General features: G+C 38.2%; 1 protein-coding gene across 1 annotated transcript in view; it reads right to left on the reverse strand.

The window, feature by feature from the left end:
* Nucleotides 1–17444, reverse strand: part of LOC131146231 (uncharacterized) — a 39810-nt gene that overhangs the window by 13607 nt on the left and 8759 nt on the right. The window contains exons 3-4 of the mRNA XM_058095663.1: nucleotides 1327–1450; nucleotides 848–1188 (exon numbers count right to left, since the gene is read on the reverse strand). Coding sequence (XP_057951646.1) covers nucleotides 848–1188; nucleotides 1327–1450 — 465 coding nt within the window. The remainder of the gene's footprint in view (nucleotides 1–847; nucleotides 1189–1326; nucleotides 1451–17444) is intronic.

A 17444-nucleotide genomic window follows, 5' to 3' on the forward strand; every position in this document is an offset into this window, starting at 1 on the left:
TTGGCAAATAATTGATTAGTACTTTGATGAGATAAAATAAAATTGGTTCTAATCATATTCTTAACATATTAGGCAGGATTAATGTGTGTGGGTGGATGGGTGAGCAGGCGTCTGTGTGTGTGCTGATTAAATATTATAGGCAACTAATAATAGGGCTGAGCATGGTTTCGTTAACCGAACCATATTCTTCAAAGTTTGAACCATAACCTAACCGAAATTCCGGTTCTTCGGAAAATGCAAACCATAACCAAACTGTTTTAAATGGTTAACCAAAATCCAGTTAACCAATTTAGGCCAATATCCAATGGTTAACTGAACCAGACCATTAGATTCAATTTAAATTTTTTAAGTCACTACAAAAATTTACATTTTTCTTCCATTATAATCAACTCATAAATTTTAAAATTCAAACATTGGAATTCAAGCATCAATACAAAGTCTAAAATTTATAAATTTTAAATCAGCACCCTACATAAACTTAAAAACAACCACCCATGAACTGAACATAAATAAAATACATAATCAAGGTATAAATTCTAAAAAAATAACATCAAATAAAAAACAAACAAATTATTAAGATATTATACAATATATTATTACATATATTTTTATATATTCATGATATATTGGTTCGGTTCAGTTAACCGCAGTTATTGACTGGGCTGAGCTGAAAAAAATGGTTAACCAATTTTTCAGTTCGGTCTTACGAATTGGTTCAGTTTTTCAGTTTTCCATGCACACCCCTAACCAATAACAAGTTTCTATCAGTACATGCAATGATACACATGATCACATCAATATTAAAACTTGATTGAACAAAATTTAGCACTTATAGCCACTATCAAACCTGATAATACAAACTAGCAGGAGCTGCTTCTTTTTCATTTCCAAGGCTTTCTGTTGCAGAGGTGCCTGCAGATCCATTCTCACATCCTGATGCTAAGGATTGTGCAAGGAATTGCTCCAGCTGTGGGCTTCTCATATGATCAATTGCAGAAGATGAAATCAAAGGAAGAGCTGAAAGTTTTAAGAGGCCAGAAGATCGTTGTCTGTAGCCATCAACTAAGATGGGAACAGACGTAGGTGGAAACTGAGCAAGGGTCTCATCACATGCATTGTCAATCCATGGACATAGCAGCTTGTGCCCATTGTCCAGTTTTAAGCTAAATACTAAAGCTGCCTTTTCAACTGAAAATTCATGAAAAGGTTTTAAAATAGATAAAAAATAAAAAAAATTACAAGTCAGAAAATTAATAAGGGACAAAGGGAAAATTCACGCCACTGATAGAGAGTGCCTAGTGAAATAAAAGAGAAAGCAGGACATGCCTTGCTCTTGTGTCCAAGATGACGGAGTAGAAAATAGAAGCCGGGCTCCACATGTTTCACAGGCTATAATATCCATCTCCACATTGACCCAACCTCTCCTGGCACAATTTACAGCACCTACCACCTAAAGACAGAAAAAAATAATAATAAATAAATATCAGTGATTTGAGATGGTCACTTCATTGGAAGGAATATATATACATATATGCACATACAGTGGAATAGAACCAAGGGGAAAAATCCCTTTCATGAGGTCACTGTCAGTTTCTTCAAAGAAGCAACAGTAACCTATATGTAAATTAAAAATTCTAAGCAACACCCAATATCTTTATCACCAACAAATAATATCTCTCTTCTATTACTTCCTCTCCTAAATATCAATGTTGTGTCACATGCAATGATGCAACTGAATTTCTGAAATCCTCTGATCAAGTAATTTGATGCCCAGGCCGTCTTTTCTATCCCTGCTGACTACAGTTAACAAGCTCACAACCATGGATAGACTTTTAAAATGGAGTTTAGCTGTTTCCCTCTGTGTTCTTGCTGCCATGAAACCAAAGAAACGATGGATCATCCTTTCTGCTGCTGTAGTTACTCTTCTGCAGTTTAGTTTTGGCATAATCAGACCTTTTGTTCAATGACAGGTTGAATTAGGCTGGTTATCTGGTCTTTATTCACCCATTCTTCCCCTCTATGCTATGTAGAGTAATATGGACAGCCTCAGTCTATGACAAATGGCAAGCTCATAATCCAATTCTCCATGAGAAGTCTTCTATATCTGTTAGTTCTTTAATTTTTTCTTTATAGAGGGCGCACGACTAACATCTAAAGAGTCTATGGCTCTATGCGCCAGTATTTTCTTTGATTCTTTAGTTTTTCTTATGGCTAGTTCTTCGCTAGCCTTTTTCCTTCTTTTGTACCTTCGTAGCTGTTACCTTCTGTGCTTAGTATACATATTTTATCCTTCTTTAAAAAAACATGCAATTTCAATATCACCTAATTTTTTAAGGGAGAGAAAGATAGTACAAACATAAAGAGGACAAGAAGCCCTTCAGGGAAGAAAGAGAAAGCAAAAAAATTAAAAATGAAAAATTAAAATTAAAATTAACAGATAAAAGATTAAAATAGAAGTAGATCCCTTGTTAAGAAAGGTCCCCCAAGATACTACAAAAATAAGACAGACAAGAAGTTCATCAGCAAAAGAAACAAATTAAGAAAGCAAAAATAAAAATTTGAGATTTAAAACATAAAAAATAGAAGTAGATTCCTCGTTAAAGAAGTCCTCCTTAATACCCCTCCTTCATAATTAATTGAACTTTTCAGATTTTTAAATTCCCCCTGCCAATTTTTCTTCCCAAACAAGGCATTAACTGGATTCTTCTGGCATTAGCTGATTTCAATCCCATCTTATCCAGTAAATCTAGAACATCACCATCAATTCCATTTGCTTCCCAAATTTGCCCATTGGCAAATGATGAGAAAAACACTTCCCTGATAGGAGCATGTAATATGTTAGCAACATTAATACTCACCAGCTCCCCATTTTGCACAATACTGTCACCATGGTCTTAAATTTCTATGAAATTGTCAAATTTTCACTTTCTACCACCCTTGATCAATTTGTGTCTTACAAAACTTTCTTTGAAATTTCACAACAACAACAAACCAAGTCTTAAGTCCCACTAGGTGAGGTCGGCTACATGAACCCTTTTCTGTCAATTTATGTGATCATGGGCAATTTTATTCGACAATTTCAGGGCTATTAAATCCTTAATATCTCATTCTAAGTTATTTTGAATCTACCCTTACTCCTTCTATTACCCCTCACAGTAACTCACTCACTCTTCCTCACTGGCACACTATTGTGGCCTATGTTGCAAGTGCCCAAACCATCTAAATTGTTCTTTCCAAATTGTTCTTTCCTTATCTTCTACAAGAGCTACACCTAACTTACTGCGAATATGTTCATTCCTTAATTTATCTTTTAATATTTATCCCACTCATCCATCTTCGCATTTTCATCTTACTAACTTTACTTTTTGGATATGTTGTTTCTTAGTCGCCCAACATTCTGATCCATATAGCATAGCTGGTATTACAGTCATCCTACAGAACTTCCCTTTTAATTTTAAGGGCATTTATGGTCACACAGTACACTTGAAGCACTTCTCCATTTTACCTAACCTGCTTTTACTCTATGCATTACATCTTCAATTTCTCCTTCAACTTGCAATAGATCCAAGGTATCGAAATCTACTAGTAAAATTGAATTCGTCATCATCAAATTTAACTTTCCCTCCAATCTCCTACTATGACTGATATAACATTTCATACATTATGTCTTATTTCTACTTATCCTAAAGCCTCTAGATTTTAATGCTTCTCTCCACAATCCTAAGTTAGATTCTACTCCACCTATAGTTTCATCAATCAAGACAAAAATCATCTACAAACAACATACATCATGGAACATCATTTTGGATACTCCAAATCAATTCATCCATCACTAAAGCAAAAAAGATAAGGCTCAAAATGGATCCTTGATGCACACCTATAGTGATTGGAAATCAAACAAAATTTATTGAAATCTCCAAATTTGAGCGAGATTTGTCAAAATTTTAACAATAAAATAAACCTTCCTCCAAATTAAAACTTGGTAATAGAAACCCACATTGAAGTTCTTCTCTTGATTAATCCTTTTTTTTTTTTTTTTTGTTTAATTGAAATCAAAGATTCTTACAAGAAAAACATGACTGATAGCTTTTAGATTTTTGAAATTTTGTGAAAAATTAAAGTTAGATGTTAGGTTTTACATTTTATTTGATCATTTACATATAAATTATATCCTTGTATAAAAAATAATATTTAAATAATTTATGAATTCCATTTATATTAATTGAACATGTTTAATAGATTGCACTTTAAGCATCACATACTTGTCATTGATGTATTTTTTTTTATAATATTTTAGTTCAAAATCTTGCATTACTTTGTTTATAAACAATTAGGCATAAGATATTGGCCTCCTCTAGGATTTGGCAAAAAGATATTGACCTCCCCTATGATTGAAATTCCATTAAAAAAAAAATTAATGCTTTACTAGTGATTTCCATCATTGTTTGAAAATCAACATCAAAACTGATATTGATATCAAAATTTCCATATTTTTGTAACCTCAAAATTTATGTTGAAATCACAATTTAAGAACTTGACTACCACAAGCACCTTCCTTGGGCACATCTCTACCCACTCCTCCAAAATTACCAGGACCTTCATAAAAAATATGGTTGCCCACAAGTTTGTGTTCTAGACACATCACACACAAGAGACAACCATACAAAGATGAATCCATATTATGCCCACATTATGCACATAGTTCACCCACTACCCATCAGCACACCTAAAGTCCTAAATCAAATTAATTCCATTCATCTTAAACATCACCCAATTTATTTATCCACAACAATACCTTCATTCCTTCCTTCTTCCCAAAAGAATCATCGACAGAGTACGATCGATCTCCATCCTTGAGAAGATTCCATCACTCCTTTTAAGTTGCTCAACATTCTCTATATAGATAAGAGCTATCACATTCACATGACTTTGTCTCAACTATATTTCCTGGTATTTAGACCTAGCCCCTTACATTGGCTTCCAACTACCTCAATTTATCAAAGTAGAAAGCCTTCCTCTGCCTTGAACAAGTTTTCAAGATCCTCCTCAGACTCATTAGCGTCAAGCATTGACTCATCATTAACCTGATGCTCAGCCTATGGCCTTTTAGAGAGTTGTAAAAATAGAGGTAAAAATTAACAAGAACCAAGGTATTAGATTGATCCACAACTTCAGTTTCCATCCCCAAAATAGGCATTGAGCCTAGAACTTTGCTAGGATTGTACAGCTCTCTAGTCTGAAAAACCTACAATAAGATCGAGAACCTAATGACGATCTCCTCAAGCTTCGACCAACCCATCATTAGCTACCCTAGACAAAACCCCTTCTGCTAAGATTCCTTAAACAACCACTCGAAACCAATGCTTGAAATCATAGTTGAAACTTCTGCAAGCTTTGACCAATCCAACAACTATACAAGATAACAATTGAACCCTTGCCACTCACTACTCAGTTTCCTTAAACTCCTCCTTGAAACTAGATTTTGATTTCATATTTTGACCTTTAGATTTGACAACCAAAATAGAAGCTTGGCAAGGGATCTGATCATCCACCTCAAGTAAACTAATAGTGTTGGGTTGTACTTTGATCAAGTTCCATCTTGGTCCTAATTATCTATCTGAGTTGTGTTGATTTCTTAACCGCATTTCCTTAGGCACCAAAAGGCCTAACTTTTCATAGGATTGTCCCCTTTAATGCACTTGAATAAAAATCCAAACAGGAACATAATAGGTCGCCTGACTCCAACTAGCCCATCTTTAATATCAAAAAAAGATTTATGAGGATGGCTAGGATGAGAAACGTGTCTGATTGAGTTCCCAATTGTTGCCACTTTCTTTATAGTATTAATGACCCTATCAGGGGAATGAAAGAATTCTTGCGTATAACAGTTTGCATAAAGTGATAAAACACTCAAAAACAAATTTCTTGTCTTTCATTGTGTGGGGAGGGGGGGCATCGTGATGATCAGCATCTAGTGTAGTAAGTATTTAACTAGAAAATTGATGCAGAACAGCAACAAGGACAATAGGAAAAGGTACTGCTCAAGGGAGAATAGGAAAAGGAGAGGGGGAAAAGAAGGAAGAAGAGAGGAAATGAAAGAGACGTAATAGGGGGAAAACTCATGTTAAACTTCTCAATTCAAATTCATCAAAGACCTACTCTTACATGGCTTACGGACTCGATTAATAAGAAGGCGGCCTAAATTACATGAAATTATAGATAAACCCTTAAAATACATAAAATTACAAGAGAAGCATGAGGCACACATCTTGGACTGAAATCCAATAATTCCTTAATCCAAATTTCCTTAATCAATCTTCAATGGGGGCCCATCTTTTGTCCTTCTTATTGTTCTCATTATATCTCCCCCAAATGAAAAAAGAACAAAAAACAAAAAAAAAAAAAAAAAAACAAAACAAAAAACAAAAGAAGAAACCTCAATTTTGAAATGTTGGAGGATTAAAAGTAAGAAACAATGAACTTGGACTCCTCTGTGCTGAGTGGTAGAAGAAACCTTGTTCCATTGGTAGCAGGAAAAAAAGAGATGAGCTTAACATATCGAAATGACAAACTCAACATTGCCCATGCGTGTAATTCTTCAAGTTGAGTAACTCGACTTGATCAATATCATTTTCTTTTACTTGCTTGGTTGATAAAGCAGGCTTCAAAACCATCTTTTACTATTACAATGAAAGATGTGTTTCACGCCCTCTAGCACACTTAAATCGTCCAAGCAAGAAGCTGCAGAGCATATGGCCGACATTCATGGATATGAACTTGGATTCTTTCAAAAGCCACTTTTTGAGTGAATTGAGTGATGCAAGGAACATTGTTCCTTTGGTTGCGCGAAAGAAAAATAAGTTGAGAACTAGGATCAATAAACATATTGGCGATGACAAACTCAGCATTGCCCTTGCTTGTAGTGTCTTCAAGCTGAGTAACTTCAACATCATCAATATTGCCATTTTCATGTTCATGGTAGATTGGTAGAGCATGCTTCAAAACAATCTTTTTAAAATTATAATATAAGGCATGTGTTTTAACATCATCAAGTCACACTTAAATCATCCAACCACCATGGAGTAGACAGCCAATATTCGTGGGTATATCACACCAGACATTATCAAAATCATCCATTTGGAAGGAACCAAACATCGATCACAAACATTGAAGGTAGTGTTATCAACCCAAATTATCTCATAAAGCTCCAGGTCGGGTTTGAGATGAAGCTGCATACAAGTGACACCATTTCTAGAAACCATATTCATAGGGTATCTTCTGTCGATGATGATTTTACAAACATTTTCCCCAACTTTGAGAAAGGAATGGAATGGCTTGATATTTTTCCCAGAGCATGAGAAAAGTCATTCCTTTTTCCCAATGACTTGTCACCATGTTGCGGGATTTTTTATTCACTATAGTTATCCCAATCAGGAACGTTGATTCAGGTAGTTTGTTGTTTGGAGCAAAAAGTCAGCACGTCAAGAGCTAAGCTTGTTCAGGGCATTATGCTTGCCTTTGACCGCTTGTCTCATGTGCTTGGGATGGGTTTTCATCATGTAAATGCTAGTGTAGGCTCATTTTATAGTATTTGTTTCATTGTATGCCAAATAAGGTAGTATGACTCTTCGGTCACTTTGATGTTTCCTAGTGTCAAGATGAATTTTGCATGTAAAGCGCTTTAGGGGAGAGTGAGTGTTCATTAGACTTGTAAAATTCACTAGCTATTGTCAACGTGTTTAGCCTACTTGCCTCCCTCGCTAAACACACAATGTGAACAGAGGTGTTGTTAATGAGTTGTGTTGCTTCAAAGTTTACTACTTGCTTGTCACTACTTTCATAATTGCTTACTACTTCCGCTGCTATTTGATTGAATGATAATAAAAGTGTTTTGTGGATGAATTGTGGTAAACGATAGGCTGACTAGTTAAGAGTGAGTGTTTTAGCTAGTGCCGCACGGTCCTTTCACAAAGGTGTGAAAATAGTCAGCCTGTGACACCTAGTATCAGAGCTTGGATAATTGCTTCGTGAATTCGATTGCCTTAGTTGTGGGATTTGGAAAGTTTTGGTAAGTGACCATGGCACCAAACAATGCTGAGAGAATCAGCATGCTAGAAGCACAGGCTGAGACAACAACAAACAATGTGCAACGAGATGGCCCAACTAAGGGGACTTGTTGATGAAGTGATGGGATCACAACAGCATCAAGTAAGTTTGTTAAGTGAAATGTCAGAGGACTTTCACCACATTGTGGAAACTTTGTAGTCTCGAATGACTGATCTAGATGCAAAGATGAATCTGATGGTTCTTGCTATGGGGAACTCCAACACTCCCGAAGTTTGCAAGACCAAGGTACCAGAACCCAAGACGTATGGGGTGTCCGTGATGCGAAGGAGTTGGAGAACTTCTTGTTTGATATGGAGTAATATTTTCACACTGTGAGGATGGCCTCAGAATAGGTGAAAGTGGATACTACGACCATGTACTTGGTTGGTGATGCCCAAACTGTGGTGGCGTACTAAGTACAATGAAAATGGAAACTGTGTAGTGGAGAGTTGGGCAGACTTGAAGAGAGAAACCAAGACCCAATTCTTTCCTGAGAACGTTAAGTACAATGCTAGGAAAAAGCTAAGAGACCTCAAGCATAGTGGGTCAATCAAGGAATACGTGAAACAATTTTCTGCTTTGATGTTGGATATCAGGGACATGTCGGAGAAGGACAAGCTGTTCTATTTTCTTGAGGGGATGAAACCGTGGGCAAGAACTGAACTTCATAGGCAAAGAGTTCAAGACTTGTCTACCGCACAAGCTGTCGCAGAACGCTTGACTAACTACGCTGGGGATAATACCGCTTCGTCCAAAGGGTTTGGCGGAGAAGGAAACAGGGAAAAGTCTTTCAAGAAAGGCAAACCCAAGAGTGGGGGAGCCAACTACAAAGCATCAACCTCAAAGTAAGCTTCATTGTCTCAAGGGTTCCACACGCCCAATGGAAAGGGTAAAATTTCATGCTTTTTGTGTCAAGACCCTCACAGAGTTCCGGAGTGCCCACACAAGGGATTACTAAGTCTTACAAGCTTCCACTTCAGGACAAGTGGTGGAAAGCGAGGGGGAAGAGGATGATGCCCCGAGGATGGGTGCAATGCAGCAGGTGAATGCATTGGAAAAGCAATCGAAAGCATCAAAAGTTACACGAGGAAAAGGACTGAGGTTTGTGGACTTGAGGATCAATGGGAAGAGTAGCCACGCTATGGTGGATACCAGGGCTACTCATAATTTTGTTTTGCAACTGGAAGCATGAAGACTTCACTTATCCTTAGAGAAGGATAGAGGACGCATGAAAGCAGTTAATTCTGTAGCCCAACCTACTCTAGGAGTAGCCAAGCAAGTTACTGTGGAGCTTGGGCAGTGGGAAGGTCATGCGAATTTCACAGCGGTGTCATTAGATAACTTTCCAATCATTTTGGGAATGGATTTCCCAAGGGACACGGAGGCAGTATTGATGCCTTCTATTGGTTCCCTGTATCTAATGGGAGATCACCCTTGCATGGTGCAAGTCGTTGCGATGAAAAGAGACGATGGGAAGTCCCTTTCAGCCATGCAACTCAAGGAGGGATTGAGAAAGGGTGAGCAGACACATCTAGCCATGATGGTGGTAGATGATGAAGTAGGCCAAGAGTTGGTGCCTACAACCATCCAAGCAATGTTGGATGAGTACAAGGAGATGATGCCAGATATGTTGTCTCATAACTTGCCTCCATAACGGACTATGGAGCATGAGATCGAGTTGTTGCTAGGAGTGAAAGCTAGCAGAGCGGAGGAAACAACATGATGAGTTGGAAGCGGGATATGTTCGCCCTTCCAAAGCACCGTTGGGAGCATTGATCATGTTTCAGAGGAAACATGAAGAGCATCTACAGGAGATGTTCAAGAGGCTGAGGGGAAACAATCTGTCTATAAAGAAAGAGAAGTGCTCTTTCGCTCAGCGAAGCAACAAATTCCTTAGTTATGTGATTGAGTAAGGTCATATCCGGAGGGGTATGGAGAAGGTAAGGGCAATTCAAGAATGGAAAATGCCCACGACAGTGAAAGAGTTGCATTTCTTTCTTGGCCTTACCAACTATTATAGGAAGTTCGTTGAGAGGTATTCGTGGAGAATGACTCCAATGACAAGACTACTAAAGTAGAGGTATTATTGGCCGCATATGCGTGATGATGTGGTTCATTTTACCAGAACTTGTCTCACTTGCCAACAAGACAAGGTGGAGCAGAAGAAGCGTGCAGGGCTGTAGGAGCTCCTACTAGTGCCATCCAAACTGTGAGAAAGTGTCTCACTGGACTTCATCACCAACCTGCCCAGAGTGGGAGATGCAGGGTCTATACTTGTGGTTATAGACAGGTTTTTGAAGTATGGTACATTCATAGCCACACCAAAGTACAATTCGGTAGAGAAGACGACACAATTATTCGTTACAAATGTTGTGAAATATTGGAGTGTTCCCCAAGACATTGTTTGTGACCGAGACTCAATATTCACTAACAACTTCTTGACAAAACTTTTCAGGATCCTCAGTTCACATCTTGTCATCTCTTCGAGTTATCACCGACAGACAGACGGAAATACGAAGAGATTCAATGGACTACTGGAAAAGTACTTGCACCATTTCGTCAACGACAACCAGAAGAATTTGATGCAACTACTTGATATGGCTCAGTTTTGTTTAAATGCCCAAAGGAGCTCAACAACCAACAAGAGCCCTTTTGAGCTTCTTATAGGCCAGCAGTCGCTGTTACCTCACATAGTGGGTAAGCCGTACAAAGGAAAGAGTCCCAGGGTGTACATCTTCACCAGAGAATGGAGACATCATGCAGAGTTTGCCTGAGCCTATCTGGAGAAAGCTTCTAAGCAGATGAAGAAGTGGGCAGATCAGGGGGGAAGACTACAGCACTTCAGCTGGATGAAAGTGCAAAATGTGTTTCACGTCAACTGCCTCAAGCTATTCAACGCCGACACCGACGATTTGAGCAGAAGTCAATCAAACAGAGCAGAGTTGAAGACAGTGCAACCTGAGAGACGTGAAGTTGAATATATCCTTACAGGTAGAGAGTTCATATCCTCAAGGAAGAAGCGGCGAGAGTTCTTAATGAAGTGGAAAGACCTTGGTGATGAAGTAATCAGCTGGATTTCTGCGGAACATATGCAACCGTTCGTGGACAAAGTTGAAATGTACCTAGCGCCAAAGTCTACGAGGATGTCGACCGCTTAAGTGGGGGAGTGTCACGAGCTAAGCTTGTTCAGGACATTATACTTGCCTGTGACTGCTTGTCTCGTGTGCTTGAGATGGGTTTCCATCATGTAAATGCTAGTGTAGGCTTATTTTCTAGTATTTGTTTCATTGCATGCCAAATAAGGCAGTATGACTCCTCGATCATTTTGATGTTTCCTAGTGCCATGATGAATTTTGCATGTAAAGCTCTTTAGGGGAGGGTGAGTGTTCATCAGACTTGTAAAACTCAATAGCTATTATCAACGTGTTTAGCCTACTTGCCTCCCTCGCTAAACACACAATGTCAACGGAGGTGTTGTTAATGAATTGCGTTGCTTCAATGTTTACTGCTTGCTTGCCACTATTTTCATAATTGCTTACTACTTCCGTTGCTATTTGATTGAATGCTAATGAAAGTGTTTCGTGGATGAATTGTGGTAAACGATAGGCTGGCTTTAAGAAGCGGCTCTAAGAAGTGGTGGTCGATTTGATTTTAATGAATTTTGTAAAGATTTATAGAGGCCTTATTCTGTATTATAAAAAGTTTATTTGAATTCAGCTTGCAAATAAAGATGTTGGCCAGCCATAGTTGGTCTTAAATTAAATGCGGCAGGATTGCTTAAAGAAAAGGGCCTGAAGCCTTTTCTTCCTAGGCCGAGTCTAATTGGGGCAAAAAAAAAATGGGCCTGGCTGATTGTTGGGCTTTTGTTTTAATGGATCAGGGTTCGTACAAAAGAGGGGCCATGTTAGTTATGAAAAGGAGAAAACAAGGCAGAAAACAAAGGGATTGATTGCTGAAAATGGTTCCCATAGCCACAAGCAGCGGCATGCTATGCGTGGAGATTTCTCTGGCAGATTCCAGCAACAACTGCCAATGAGATGGTCGATCAAAAGATGGGAAACCAAATGTTCTGGTGGTGTCCTGAGAACTCCAGCAGAATGGGTGTGCTTCCATCCCTCCACATCATCTTTAACCGAATCTAATGAAACATTGTCCATCTTTCTAGAATATAGACCAAATGCATATTTGCTTGAGCTGCCAATAAATTTGGATATTAAATTTATTTCTTGTTTGGAGGACTTGTTATTTTATCAGAGGACATTGCAGCCTTCTATGCTACTTGCAGTTGGTGGGGATCTTCTACATATTCTCCAATGGTTATTGACAATGAAATGCAGATTGTGTCTCCTCTTGATTGTCACTTCTTGCTTTTCCTATATGTTCAACTTTGTTCCCTCTCATGGAGTTAACGCTACTAGGCCATTTTAGAACTTCAGGCCGAGTTTTTTCTAACAAGGGAGCTTGGTGAGAACCACCAATGGAGAACTTAAGATGTTTATACTGTAGCTAGGTTTTTATATTTTAGTTTGGGAAAACTCTTGTTGTTTTAGAAATTCAATAAAATTTAGGTTCATTTTGTGTATTTAAGTACTTTAAGGTTATCTGGTAATCCCTTGTTTTGTTGGGGTTTTTTTATGTAACGTGTTAGTAGTGGTGAGTATAAGTGCTGGACATGTAAGTTATTGTACAGTCATCATTTTGAAATCTGAATTGCTGCAATTTCCCTCTCTCTCCCCCTCTTTCTCCACAGGATCTCCTTCTGCTCCTTCTTCTTCTTCCTTCTTCGTCTTCTTCTTCCTCTCCCATATCCGTTTTGTTCGGTCTCCGATCCTCTTTCTTTCCCCTGTACTGTGTCTGAATCCTCTGCTCTGTCCCACTGCTTCCTATTCTTCTTCGTAACTTCTCTTCTTTTAATTCTCTCCCCTAATCATAGTTGTCAAATTGAGATTCAAATCGTGAATCGAAATTCTACTTTTGGGAATCGAGAATCGAATCAAATCGTAAGATTCAGTAAATTTTCCAAAATCAATTATCAATGAATGCATATATTGATATACAAACAAGCAGAAAAATAATAAAATATATTTATATTGCGATAATAAACAAATCATATTTCATGTGCATTCTTTCCCAAAACATATGAAAGGTAAGGAAACATTACAAAAATAATGAACTTTATGCTGTTAAGGGAAGGAATCAAGAAAAAATAATAAATAATTGACGTTTTAGTGTTTATCAACTATTAAAAAATAATATTTCATGCATACTATTTTCTTGGATTAAAAAGAAAAATAATAATTAACCTAAAAAAATGATAATAATTTAACAAACTACTAAAACAACTAACTTTTGAATCTTAACAACTCAATGCAATGAGTACCACCTTAGTCGGTGAGTGTTCTGCTCCTTAATGGCAGAGCAATATACTCCTAGAGGGAAGAATGGTTTTGTGAAGGCAAGATAAGACCTAAAGTTCTGTTTTCTCCACTTTTTAAGCACAAAACCGACATAGACTAGAAATGGAAGGTAATTGTGTAAAAATAAAAGCAATAAAAAAAGGGAATGTTGTTTTGAGGTTGTTTTAAAACTAGTTGGGTTTGTCAGGATATGATGTGAATTGATAGATTCGGATCGATTCAATAGATTCACGAGGTGAATCGATAGATTTGGCATCAATTCAGTTGATTTTAGATTCACTAGTAAGATTCGAATTGATTTGGTGCAGAATTGATACGAGTCGATTTGGTGCAAAATTGATACGAATCGTATGAATCAAATCGTGAGTCGTAAGATTCTAACAACTATGCCCCTAATTCTCTCAATTCTCTCTCTATCTCTAAATTTTATTGCTTGTCCTGGAGGGCCTTGGCACTTCAAGCATTACATGTTCCGCAATGAGCATGCAAATAATATAAATGTCAAGGTTTGTTTGAACCATTATAAATTGCAGGTCTCGACTGTTGTCCCGCATGCCGGATATGTATGAAGAGGTTGGATCGTCTTAGTCTAACTCCCATTCTTCCAAGCCCACCTTCTCTTAATCAGAGTTAAGGTTGAACTTCTCCATGGTGGGGAAGAATGATGGCGAGTTCATTGTGCAGGCTTGGACCTACTCACAGGCCTTACACATCATACAAGAAAAGACCCAGGTTTTGATATTCAGGTTTTATTCTATGATTTGGTAACAGCAATATTTCTATAAAGCAAATTAGGAAAGCATGTCTTTTAGAAGTTGGGTAACTAGCTTTTTATATATGGTGGTTGTAAGCCTGTGGAGGCAGTGTTGATTATTGAATTGAATTCAACTTGTGGTTAAAGATTGGTACCCAGAGCACATGTCTTGCGTGTGCCTGTGTGGCATTGTTGTCTCACAAGTGCCCTGCAGCATTAAAAAATAATTCAGCTGCTAACCAGTATTTTCCCCTTTCTTTTGCAGATTGTCTATAGCAAGGATTCTGCCACAGATGTTTCCTGGGCAAAGAAGGTTACTTCTGTTGGTACATTTTGTTTTCAAAATAGCTTCCCAAGGGAAGTACCATCTGAATTGTCGAATCTACCTGTTCCTCATAGAACAGGTCTACCATGAAATAAAATTATTGCCAACTTGCACTTAGGCTCATCTTTGTCATCATGACAAGAGGGAAAAAAAAAAAAACATGTTCTCAAGTTCCCTTCCTTGAGCATTTTTTAAAGAGGGGATATTTGACACCACATCATCTTAGGATGACAAACAGCATCATCCAAGATTCTTTATTAGAGGCCAAGTTAGGCTGCTAGAAAGGCTCAGAAATTGGGATTTATGCGGGCTTTAACCACTCCAAGAATCATACCAAAAGGAGGAATTGCTGCCACTGCCCACATTGAAATGGGTGGAAGTGGGAGAAAAAAAAAATTCCTACCTCTTCTAGTTCATTTCCAAGCCCCAACAACATAAGGTGCTTTTGCCTCTCTAGAGACCCACTGTTACAGTTGGGGTCATATTTTGCTTCAGTGATCTTCCTCCAAAGATGCTTGCTTTCAATCATGAATCTCCAAACTCATTTACCAAGGAGCACTTTGTCAAACAAGTTAAGTAATTTTATCCTCATACCACTCAATTGGATAAGTTTTCTAACAACTCCCCATTTAACTAAATGGTATTTAAATTCCTCTCCTGTTTTACCCTAAAGAAATCATTTTTTGAACATCTTCAAGGTTTTTGGCTATCAAGAAGGAATTGGAAAGGGAGATATGAAGTAAACTGATAGGTTTGAAAAAGTAGTCTCACTAAAAGTGAATCTTACACCGTTTGATGCTTCCAACTAGCCAAATTTTTTTTTCCCAAACCACACATTAAGCTCTAAAGCAGATTTATCCTTGAATTTGGCTGCAAGGGGAAGCCCTAGGTAGTTCAATGGAAGTACCCCTCCCAACCAAAAGCCTGCCCTCTACCCCTTCCCCTAGGTGAAAGAGCTCACTCTTAGTCAAATTGACTTTCAGAGAGGAAACTGCTTCAAAACAAGAAGAATACACCTGAGACACAAGGATTTGCCTAGCCTCAACCCAGCAAAAGATGATAGTATCGTCCTCGAGAAGGAGGTAAGAGACTTCATTTCAATCCCATGTCTCCACACCTTAAGATCACTCAAGAGCCCTAGCATCACATCTATCTAGAATAAATGACTAAAAACTTCCATTGCCAAAATGAAAAGCAATAGGGGCGAGGGATCACCTTGCCGTAAGCCTTTGGAAGATTTAAAGGAACTTAAGAGACAATCATTAGTAAGAATGAAGAAGGTGGGTGTAGAGATTCATTACTTGATCTCTTTGCGCCATAAACTATCAAAACCCATCTTTTCCAAAATGTAAAGTAGAAAATCCCACCAAACATGAGCAAAAGCCTGCTTATCTAGCTTGCAACAACTAGTCTTCTATCCTTGACAACTTCAAAAGCAAGGAGGACAGCTTGCATAATTTGCCTTCATTCAAAAAAAGCACGTTGACACTATCCAATGTCTTTTTGGAGAATAACTTATGAACACTTCCCTTAATCTTATCAGCCAAAAGTCCTTGACGTCAATTTTGCCCTTGTCTTGGAGTCAAAGCAATGAAGGTGGAGTTTAGACTATCAATAAATTTTCCATTTACAGTGAAATCATAAATAACATTAAGAACACCAAGTCTAATCAACTCCCTAGTTGGCTTGGAAGAAGGTGATGGTGAACCTGTCCAACCTAGGAGCCTTATCTCCATTACATTTCTTCAAGGCTAGCAGGATATCTTCCCCCTTGATAAAGGGGTTCTCCAGCCACTTTCCAGCAACACAGCACTGCCAATCCATTTGAAGATAATGCCATCAACATGGGGTCTCCAAGAAGTTGGCTTGGTGTAAAGATTCTAGTAGAACATACAATTCTCAACTTCCTGCCAGATCAGGCCTTCAATCTCCACTTTGTTTAATGCATTGAAGCGTATGAGCTTTTGATGACCATTTGACGAATATCCCCCTCAAAAGAGCCTCTTATTTTTGTATCCCAGAAATCTCCTACACACAGATAGTGTCAGGCAGCTCCTTCCTTAGCATAAACAGATAAGCCTTTATGTTAGTCTTCAATAGAAAACCCAGGGAACAGCTAAGGTTCATCCAGAGCACTGAGGTCCTTCCAAGATTTAGTTTGTTCATAGAGATGTCTCCAAAAGCATACCTATTCCATCCTTTTAACTGATCTTTCACTTCCAATTAAAAGCAACCACATGGCTAGCAAAGCCAACAAATTGAAGATATTACTGCCATGTTTTAGTGAGGTCTATAAATCCTTATGCTTGAGCCACACATTTTTGAGCTACAGACAGAAAAGGCTTGAAGACCCTTTGCCCAGCAGCCCCAGCCCATACCAAGGTCACACACCGCAGGAGCGGTAACGTTGTCATCAACTATTTTGAACAAGCAAAGAAGCAGCATAATTCCCACAGCTCTACAAATCTTGTCTCTGAAGAATAAGGATGCCTGCAGCAGTTGCAGTAGCTAGAAGAGACCCATTTACTTTGCCTCATTCCCCAAATATTACTGATGGATCTCTGGTCGAAAACCTCCACTTTCTCCTTCAAATAGATAATGTCACACTTACAGTCTTTAAAGAAGAATTTCGCTAGAAACATTTTCTTTTGATGGTTTAACCCCCTAACCTTCCAAGAGATCTGGAGTCCCATGATAATTTGAAGACATAACACCTGTTATACCCAGTGCATTCAAAATCAGGATACCCACTTCTCTGTACTTTTACAGTTTAGCAAAGGCCTTCTCTTTAACCACCCCCCCTCCCCCCCAAGGAAACCACAATAACCTCACCAACCAACTT

This window comes from Malania oleifera, chromosome 13, assembly GCF_029873635.1.
Source record: "Malania oleifera isolate guangnan ecotype guangnan chromosome 13, ASM2987363v1, whole genome shotgun sequence".
NCBI classification, from domain to species: Eukaryota; Viridiplantae; Streptophyta; class Magnoliopsida; order Santalales; family Ximeniaceae; genus Malania; species Malania oleifera.